Consider the following 9,470-nt stretch of genomic DNA (forward strand, 5'->3'; position numbering starts at 1 on the left):
TTAAAGTTTTACATTATCACGGGGAAAAGCTAAATAAAGTTACCCATTTTACCTACCAATCTACAATCACATGTAACCATATCCGAATCTAAACCTTCTCATCCCTTGAAGAGTGGGACTCTCACTAAGACTAGGCACTTAGTATCAGTTTCTAGCGCAAATAGTTTTATATTGTTATGATCCCCAAGAATCCAACACTACATCAAAACTATGATTTTATCCTTGTGTTCTATGGTTCAAGCATACTGATCTCTGTGGTTAAAAAATCGAAATTTTACCAAAGAAAAAAAAGAAAGAGTGATTTGAGTGGTAATGAGTCTATAATCCGCCGCCTTTGTGAAGATTAGCATGTGCAAAGCTCGATCATTTCCAGCTGTTGATCTCTCTCTTTGTCTCTCTTCCTTTGATTTCCAACTGTGGAATGTGACATCCCACGTTCCCCAACATGACATACTCCTCTACTTTCCTCTCTCACTCACACTTTGACATTATACCATTCTAGCTTAGCTTACTCTCTCTCTCTCTTCTATCTTTCACTCTGCTTTGATCCATGGCTCAACTCGATCATGCCTCCTTTCAACTCACTCCAACTCGAACAAGGTACCTTCTATTCCAGTCATTCTGTTTGTTTGTTTCATCTGTTGGCTTTTCCACTTTAGCTAAATCACGTGATCTGATAATGTGCCAAGATGTGACTTGGTGATCTTCTATGGAGGCAAATCAGAGAAGCTGGCATCTGGGTTGTTTGAACCCTTTGTTTCTCATCTCAAATCTCTGCAAGATGAGATTTCTAGAGGTGGGTATTCCATTACTCTTCGCCCTCCTACTAGAGATGCTCACTGGTTCACCAAGCCCACATTCCAAAGGTACCCTCTTTCTTGTTTTGACTTTCGAGATTGTTGATTTGTGACATTTTTCTCAGTTATTTGATGACCCTTTAGCGTAATTGAGTAGTTGATGATTGGTGTTCAATTGGTTATGCTGTAGATTTGTGAGGTTTGTTAGCACTCCAGCAGTTCTGGAGAGGTTTGTCAGCATTGAAAAGGAGATTTTGCAGATTGAGAGTTCTGTACAATCAGAGGAAGGTTTGTCAATTTTTCTTTTGAATTGGTTTCTGAGCTATATGGGTTTTGTTGTTGTTTGCTGTATTTGGTTGATTAGAAGATGGTTGAAATGTCATGTCTCCCCAATGAAGCTATGAATTCGCCTACCCAAAAGAACTTTATTTGATTGAAGTGAAATGTTGAAGTGCGTCCATCATTCATATAGACTATAGTGTATATTAAGACAAAATTGTAATGTCACAACATTGATCAGTGAATGACTATGTTTTGTGATTGATCCCTTATTTGACTTTGGTTTATCAGGAATCGTATCTGCCAATGGTGGCACAAGAAAGTCAGCTGATTCTTTTAGTTCAAAGGTAGTGACTTTAAGTTCAAGTTTGTGACTTATGTGAGTGAACATAACTTTTTGTGTGATACTAATAAGTAATAACTCTGAGTTCCATATTTTTCGTGTTTCTTTCCAGAAGAAAGGTGATCATGAAGAAGCAGCGGATGCTGCAGAGAATGAAAACTCCAAGTAATTATATCCTTTTGATGCTTACAGTTGTACTAGACGCAAAATGTTTGTTACTAACTAATTCTGTTTTTGTAATGTGAAGGGTTCACCTTCAACGCCTTCTGGGAACTCGATTAGCATTGCTTCGGAGAGAGCAAGCGATGGCTTATGCTCGTGGGCTTGTTGCTGGATTTGAAATCCACAATCTTGACCCCCTCATTATGTTTGCAGATGCATTTGGAGCTTCACGATTAAGGTATGAAATGGTTACTGGTACCAGTTGGTCAACTATTCACTTACATCTATGTTTGGTTTAGTTCCGCCTCCAGAAAGAAAAGAAAAAAGGTTTGGTTTAGTCCATTGTGCATTCCATTAATTTTGACCAAGCAGGAGTCTTCTAAAATCTAGTATTTGTTGTATATTGTAGGGAAGCATGCATCAATTTCAGGGAACTACACAAAAAAAAGCATACAGATGGTTTATGGAGAGAGGAACTAGCAGCTATGGCAGCCTGTTCTTCGTCGGAATTGCAATTGGCCGGAGTATCTGGGATTGTAATGGCAAATGAAACTGATGTGCCTAATCAAAATATCATGCTAAATCTTCTTAATGGTGGTCTCACTAACAATTCCTCGAATTCTGGTTCAACTCCTAGTCATGCAAGTCTAGACGGCAAAACAGGTATATGTCTCTTCCTGCATGCATATTTTGCATGCACAGATATAAAATCTTTCTATCAAACAGATACCTACACTTTTTATTTTTTAACAATAATTATGTTTTTTTTAAGAGAAAAACAATAATTATGTATTTGTTAGATAGTTATAAGGAAATATACACCTGTAGTATTGGTTTTTCTGGCAAAAAGTCTAAAATTTTGTTGATTTTATGTATGATTTTTGCAGATAATACAATGTCTGCATCGGATCAAGTGCCAATGCAGTTTCCAAACCAGAATCCTCCATACTTTTATGGTATACCTCCATACCATGGATATCCATTCCCTAATATGCAGCCATTTCCTCCTCACTACCCGAGCAACATGCATTGGCCTCCTAGCATGGATGAAACAAGCTATGGTAAGCAATTTGACTATCGTAGGACTCAGAGGTCATCTTCAAGAAGCAAAAAGAACTACCCAAATAGAAAAGAATCTGAGTATTCAGAGGAAGGAAGACAAACTGATTCAAGTGACTCCACTTATACAAGTGATAATGAGTCAGATACACAACAGGAGAAAAGGCATTCTTCCTCAGAGAATTTGACCAAAAAGAAGTCCAAGAAGAAATCCTCCAGAAAAGTGGTTATTCAAAATATCAACTACATCACTCCTAAGAGGAAAGATGGGAATAAAGGTGGAGTATCTGATGAATTTCTTTCAGATGAGGGGGCTGACGAGGGAGATTCTGATAAACAAAAGTTTGCAAAAGCCGAAGAATTGCTGTTGGCATTACATGAGTCAAACTCACACGATACTGCTGTTGAGAACAGCCAGCGGATGTTGCATGGATCAGATATTGTTAGTTCTGTGGCCACTAATGGTGTTGGAGATGAACTTTTGGTAATGAGTAGCTCTGACAGTCGAAATTCGTTAGGCTCTAGGCCAACTGTGGAGTTTGGATTTGAGGAGCATCTAAAAAAGCCAACACCTTCACTTACCGCTGATCCTTTGGTTATGATGGAAAGGAACGGAAGAAATGAAGGCATGGTTAAGTTGGAGGATTTTCGGAATGAAGTAAATTTCCGTTCGGGTATAGAGAGAAAGGACGGTGCAGATGAGGATAAATTGTTTTTGCAGAGATCAGAAGAACAAGGGATTGACAATGGGTATGGCTTTTCTACAGTTGGTGCTGAGTCTACTGTAAGAAAGAGTTGGAGAGGAGAAGATTGGTTTAGCTCTAATAACTTGGGAAATGCAGAAAATCAGATGGTAAAGCCAACAGTTTTTGATGGTGATTGCATTTTTCCGCCAGAGAAAGCGAATCAAGCAAACAACAAGGGCATGTGCATTGATGATTCTTTCTTTATACAGTCTCGATCAGCAGTCGAGAATATGTATGAATCCCGGTGGAAAACAGAAGATGCTGATCTAAGTCTATCGGAGCAAAAGGAAAATGTCAATGTAGATACCTTACAAGATAAGCATGGACTATCTAATATTGCTGAGCCAGAGGACCTCTACATGGTTCGTGAAAGGGACTCTAAGTTGGAGTCTAATGCAACTTCTTGGCCTGTGGACTACGCAGAAGATATTGCATTTCAAGAGGCTGACAGAAGATGTTCTGGTGTTGTTGAAACACCTGCTGATGTTGATGAGAAGCCCTCTTCTAATGGTACAAACGCCAATCTGAAGAAGATCAATAAAGTTCCTGGAACAAAAGATCGAGAGGCAAGGTCTAGTGGTTTACGGAAACCTGTTGGGAGCAACAGGTTTGATATCAAAAGCAAGAAACCATCTCCTGCAAGTAGGCCTACAGTACACAAGAGCAAACAGGAGAAGGTAAGTATTGAGTAAACACGACTCCTATTCTAAAGTTCTATCTTTCTTTGTACATATGAATTAGTCTTCTCTTGTTCTTGAATCTGATGTAAGCTTGTACAGGAAGAAGAAATTCGGAAGAAGATGGAGGAGATGGCAATAGAACGACAGAAAAGAATTGCAGAGAAAACTGCAGCAGGTGGCTTTGCTCCACCAGCAGCAAGAAGAGTTTCATTGGACAGTAAAACAGCAAGGAGCTCCACTAAGAATGACAGGAGTAAGCTACAATCTACCAAGAGAACTTCTTTACCTCTGTAAATGGAAAATTGGATAAAAAAAACAGCGATTTGGTCATCATTGACAGACAACACAAGTACAGTCCTATACATATAGATGAGGAAAGATTTGAATGACCTGCTGTGCTTAGGAGCTATAATCTCCTTTTCTATAGATTGCAAAGACAGACATTTTCTCCCCAGAAATGTTTTATTTTTTATTTTTTATTTTTTATCGTGTAATAAAAATAAGTAAAAAATTCATATGAACTATTCAAAACATATTCACATATTTCCTGTATATTATTATTATTATTTTTACTTTTTGTAGGAAGATTGTGATGATGAATCGTTTTCTTTCCTTTCCTGATTTATTTTTTGCAAATACATGGTTCTGCCAATATTAGATGAAATCGAAAAGCTCATCATCAGCACCATGTTAGTGCATTACTGTAAGAATTTCTTACTTACTTTTGGTTCGAATTATGGCAAAATTTATTGTTATACTTCGTTATATAGAGTATGCCCAGTAAATACTCTCAGCGGATACACCATGTTGCGACAGTCTGCAAGTGTAGATGTATGTCTAGAAGCCCAAATGTGGTAAAAATCAGCCTAAATTTAGTGAAAAAAATTAGCTTATAGGTTTTACAATCCAGAAATTCATTAATCCACAATAAGGCAGTAAAAACTAATTTAGATCATTCTTGTGTAACAACATCTTGCACAAGCTTCTATATTAGCTGCAAGCCATCCAAACTCTTTAATTGGTTCCTGCAACTATGTAATATGCACTAGTTTAGCTAAGTAAACAGTTAATCACTTAAGATTATGATACCTAAAAAAACAAAAGATAAACAAAAATTACTATGACGAATTCACTGTCGAACGCGGGATGATCACCACCTTAATAAGAACCGATTGGTGATTCACTTTTCCCTTGGCTTGTCTCTTCAAGAGAAAGTTCCAAAGTAAAACTGGTTTTACATTAACCTTGTTCATACAAACCCCCAACACATTGCATATTGTTCATTTTCCTTTATTTTTCTTCTGTTGAATTTTACACCTCAGATTTAGTCCCTGTTTGAACAATTCTCTAGCTTGCTCATCATTCTGGTAAAATAGCACTTTCGTGAGTTCCTTTTCAAACCAAACTTAAGGCTTAAGGGTGTTTGACTAGTAATGCCCAACACCCACCTGTATGATGTTTCAAAAACATTCTTGTCGTTGTCGTCATCCTCATCTAGTAAAAGTCATGTTCAAGTTCAAGTTCAAGCCAAGACCATGAGCTGCTTTGGTCCATTGTTTCGTCGCACGCCTACTTTTGGACGCAAGGTATGATCTTTGACTTGGATAACTCAAATATATTCTCGAGCCTGCAAAGAGAAGCAGACCAGCAAAGACATGCTACTGAATATCGGAAAAGGGCTTATGCCAATTTTTGTTGCATTTAGCTGTTCATCATGTCCATGAAAACACCACCTGTGATATAATTATGACTCGAAAGGTCTACACCGGCAGATATGTATGCAGGAAATATTTGATAAAAGTCTCGAGTAGCAACAGTGTTTAAACTGGCAAATTGCTCGATATCTAAATGAGTTACCTTTGGCTGCAGGGATCAAAAGGCTCTAACCGGCCCTATAGTGTCCCCTTGAAACAGAGTGACACCAAGAGCACCAAAGCAGATGACTATTATAAAGTTGCAGGCAATTCCGCTCTGACTATGGCGCTTAGAAATAAGATCGGAACTTTCAGGGACATCATGGACTTGCCAACGTGTAATGCTTCTTCTCACATGAATCAGGTATCTACGGGATTCCCTTCCATTTGGATTTTGAGGTTAGACATTGCACAAGCTCCTTTATGCATTACACAATATTCATATTCCCTGTCAATTTCTGTCTGCAGCTGGTGATGGGGTTGATGCTTGATCTCCAAAAGCTCTACCCTGAAATTGTACATCACAGTCAATTATCAGAAATGAAGGGAGCATCTACAGAAAAGGTGAAACTTAAATTGACAAAACTGAAAAACCAAGATTGGCTTAGTATTTAATATATATTCGACAAACATATTCAAAGATTATATAATGCACATAACATTTCCTTGAAGATCCTGGCCTCCTTCTGCAATGCCCTGAAATCTATTGGAGATTTGTGGATTACAAACCATGATCGGTTGGACAAACAGAAATATGATATACCAATAATACCATCATTCAAAGAGAATGTCAATTGGGAGCAACGCGGTATGTCTTTATATTTTTCCTAAATTAATGACTATGCAAAGCAGGAAACTCCAATCAGGGGATTTGATATCGTGAAATATCTCACCCAAACATGTAAAAAAGATTCTTAACAGTAACTCTACATTACTGCAGTTGGAACCGTGGTGGCAATACTTGAGTGCTTGATTAAGATAGCAAGGGCCAAATTCGATATGATGGACGAAGAGGAGCAGAAAGGCAACTGCAGCCCTCAAGGTGACTCATTCCAGAGATTCTTAGGCGACACCGATTCAGAGAGTTATACCTCTAGCTGCCCTTCTCCCCTCACTCCATCCTCTGTCCTCCCGGATATAAAAGAGTTTGGTTCCCTCAAATCTCAAAGGAGATCAAACGCTTCTTCTAACTCACCGCTTGTCTTGACTTTGAGAGTGCAGGCAGTGGGGAAACTCAACCCAATTGATGTTAAGCATTTGTCACTTCACTTATCAAACAAAGAAGCCTGCGATACAAGTAACAAATTGGTTGATGAACCATCAAGAGAGACGGTGGAGAGTAGTCCCGAGAAAATACCAGGGGAAGAAAAGAGATGTAGCAGCGCAGGAGATAAAACAGCAGAGGTTCCAAATCCAAGTTTTAATGAGAATGATACCAGAAATGGTATAATAGACAACAACAACTGTAATGATATTAGCATTCCAGCCACAGCCCCTGAAACTTCCACAGTAGATACAAAAGAATTGCCTCTATCCTCACCACCCACATCATCACCAAATCTCACAGCAATACCTGTACCACCACCCCCACCACCACCACCACCACGAACAACAACAGCAGCAGCAAATGCAGCAGAAGCGAGGCAGCCACCTCTATCTATGGCACTGGGATCGACAAAAGCTGCTTCACCAGCACCACCACCAGCATTTGCATCACTAAATGAAGCACCAGCTAGGCAGCCACAGCCAACTCCATCTAAGACACTGCTATCAACAAAAGTTGCTCCATCACCACCACCACCTACACCAACAACATTATCACCAATAAATGCAGCACCATCTAGGCAGCCAACACCACTGGGATCAACAAAAGCTGCTCCACCACCACCACCTCTGCCCATGACACCAGGATCAGCAGCAGCAGGCCCACAAAATGCACCACTCTCGCCGGTTGCAACTATATCTGCTCCGCCACCCCCACCACCCATGCGGCTTGCAAATGGAGCTGCTCCACCCCCACCTCCACCCATGGTGAGGCCTGCAAATGGAACTGGTCCACCCCCACCTCCAGCACTTGGTGGGAGATCCTTACTTGCAAAGAAATCAAATACTAAATTGAAGAGATCATCCCAAATGGGAAGTCTGTATCGGACTCTCAAGGGGAAGGTGGAAGGGTCTAGCTTAATTGATATTACATCCAATGGGAAAAAGGGTGCAGCTGGGAGCAGCACAACAGGTGGAAAAGGAATGGCTGATGCTCTAGCAGAGATGACAAAAAGGTACTTATACATTTCCATAGACCTTTTCATTGAAAATTTAGTAATCTAAGTAGAAACTAGAAAGACAAAATCTAAAGCAAACCATAATACATGTGTCTCAGATCAGCGTACTTTCAACAAATTGAAGAAGACGTCCAGAAATATTCAAAGGCTATAATAAATATGAGAAACAGCCTGAGTTCTTTCCAAACAAAAGATATGAATGAGCTGGTAGAGTTCCACAAGCAAGTAGAATCCATTCTTGAACACTTTACGGATGAATCACAGGTTAGTACAAAGCATTTTCCAGTTTTAAGCGTTATTGCTTTCATTTGCGTTATCATGACATATATGTCCCTTTCCAAAGTTCAGATTTTATCAAGGTTTGAAGGATTCCCTACAAAGAAGTTAGAAACATTAAGAACAGCAGCAGCACTCCACTCAAAGTTAAATGCAATGTTCAGAGAACTACACAATTGGAAGATAGAGGCTCCCCTAGGTCCACTCCTTGACAAGACTGAACGCTATTTCACCAAGGTGAACTCAACCTCCTATCTAAAAAAATGTGAAATCATGTATTTTGATGATCTCTGTTTTTTTTTTTTCTTTTCCGTGACCAACTGAAAATAAAGCAACATGCAGCTGAAAGGAGAAATAGATAAACTGGAGGGAACAAAAGATGAAGAAGCTAAGAAATTTCAGAGTCAAAATATCTACTTTGACTACAATATCCTCATCAGGGTAAAAGAAGCAATGGTGGATGTTTCCTCAGGCTGCATGGAGCTAGCACTAAAGGTAGTTCGGTCAGAAAGTTTCACATACATATCTACTGCGTCTGTACTTTGGAGGACTCGATAAGAAACATTGAAATGTGATAAACTCACTTTGAAATGAACCTTGTGTTGATGCAGGAAAGAAGAGAGGCAAAGGCCAATGGAGAATCACACACTACTGGAACTAAAACTGATAAAAAGCAGTTAAAGGGAAGTGTTAAAATGCTATGGAGGGCTTTTCAGTTTGCGTTCAAGGTTTACACCTTTGCCGGTGGACATGATGATCGTGCAGACATGCTCACAAGAGAACTAGCTACTGAAATTGAGTCTGACCCCCATCACCATTGAACCTAATATCCTTATTCCCCATACTTATAATACTCCTTATAACATTAAAATATATATATATATATATATATATATATATATATATATATATATGTGTGTGCGGCAGCTGATCAGATGCTGATAAACACATTTTTGGTGTCACAACTCACAATACTGTAAATATATTGCCACAGACATAACTCATATGTAAGATAAGAAGCTCTGTGTTAGAGTTGCGTTTTTCGAATTAGGCCTTAGTTAGAAAATCTTCCAGGTTAAGGTTGATCTTATAAGAGTTATAGATTCTCATCGTTGTCGTAAACTTCTCAGTTGGAATCTCTACCTCTTCAAT

The 9,470-nt window shown here is 39.1% G+C and overlaps 2 protein-coding genes across 3 annotated transcripts; both read left to right on the forward strand.

Moving 5' to 3' along the window:
• Positions 1-468: 468 nt before the first annotated feature.
• Positions 469-4,679, forward strand: LOC126786734 (COP1-interacting protein 7). Of its 2 annotated transcripts, none has more exons than XM_050512653.1 (9): positions 469-600; positions 690-866; positions 988-1,085; positions 1,368-1,423; positions 1,532-1,584; positions 1,667-1,819; positions 1,991-2,244; positions 2,469-4,063; positions 4,166-4,679. In XM_050512653.1, exons 1-9 carry the CDS (start codon positions 551-553, stop codon positions 4,358-4,360), a joined length of 2,631 nt encoding a protein of 876 aa, XP_050368610.1. In that variant the 5' UTR covers positions 469-550; the 3' UTR covers positions 4,361-4,679. The 2 variants fall into 2 exon arrangements, with proteins under 2 accessions (XP_050368610.1, XP_050368611.1); XM_050512654.1 differs by having other exon boundaries at positions 1,535-1,584.
• A 1,549-nt stretch (positions 4,680-6,228) lies between these two features.
• Positions 6,229-9,139, forward strand: LOC126789607 (uncharacterized protein At4g04980). Its single transcript, XM_050515807.1, has 7 exons — positions 6,229-6,324; positions 6,433-6,568; positions 6,701-8,039; positions 8,141-8,306; positions 8,391-8,555; positions 8,661-8,813; positions 8,930-9,139. The coding sequence occupies exons 1-7, from the start codon at positions 6,235-6,237 to the stop codon at positions 9,137-9,139; spliced, it is 2,259 nt and encodes a 752-aa protein (XP_050371764.1). The 5' UTR covers positions 6,229-6,234.
• The last annotated feature ends 331 nt before the right edge of the window (positions 9,140-9,470 follow it).

The sequence above is a fragment of the Argentina anserina genome, chromosome 3 (assembly GCF_933775445.1).
Source record: "Argentina anserina chromosome 3, drPotAnse1.1, whole genome shotgun sequence".
NCBI lineage: Eukaryota > Viridiplantae > Streptophyta > Magnoliopsida > Rosales > Rosaceae > Argentina > Argentina anserina.

Bases quoted from the DNA above. Each gene is read 5' to 3' on its own strand.
- LOC126786734 (XM_050512653.1), top strand. From the start codon at position 551: ATGGCTCAACTCGATCATGCCTCCTTTCAACTCACTCCAACTCGAACA. The intron at 1,086-1,367 runs GTTTGTCAATTT...TTGGTTTATCAG, and splicing joins TTCTGTACAATCAGAGGAAG to GAATCGTATCTGCCAATGGT. The intron at 2,245-2,468 runs GTATATGTCTCT...TGATTTTTGCAG, and splicing joins AAGTCTAGACGGCAAAACAG to ATAATACAATGTCTGCATCG.
- LOC126789607 (XM_050515807.1), top strand. From the start codon at position 6,235: ATGGGGTTGATGCTTGATCTCCAAAAGCTCTACCCTGAAATTGTACAT. The intron at 6,569-6,700 runs GTATGTCTTTAT...ACATTACTGCAG, and splicing joins TGTCAATTGGGAGCAACGCG to TTGGAACCGTGGTGGCAATA. The intron at 8,307-8,390 runs GTTAGTACAAAG...TCCAAAGTTCAG, and splicing joins ACTTTACGGATGAATCACAG to ATTTTATCAAGGTTTGAAGG.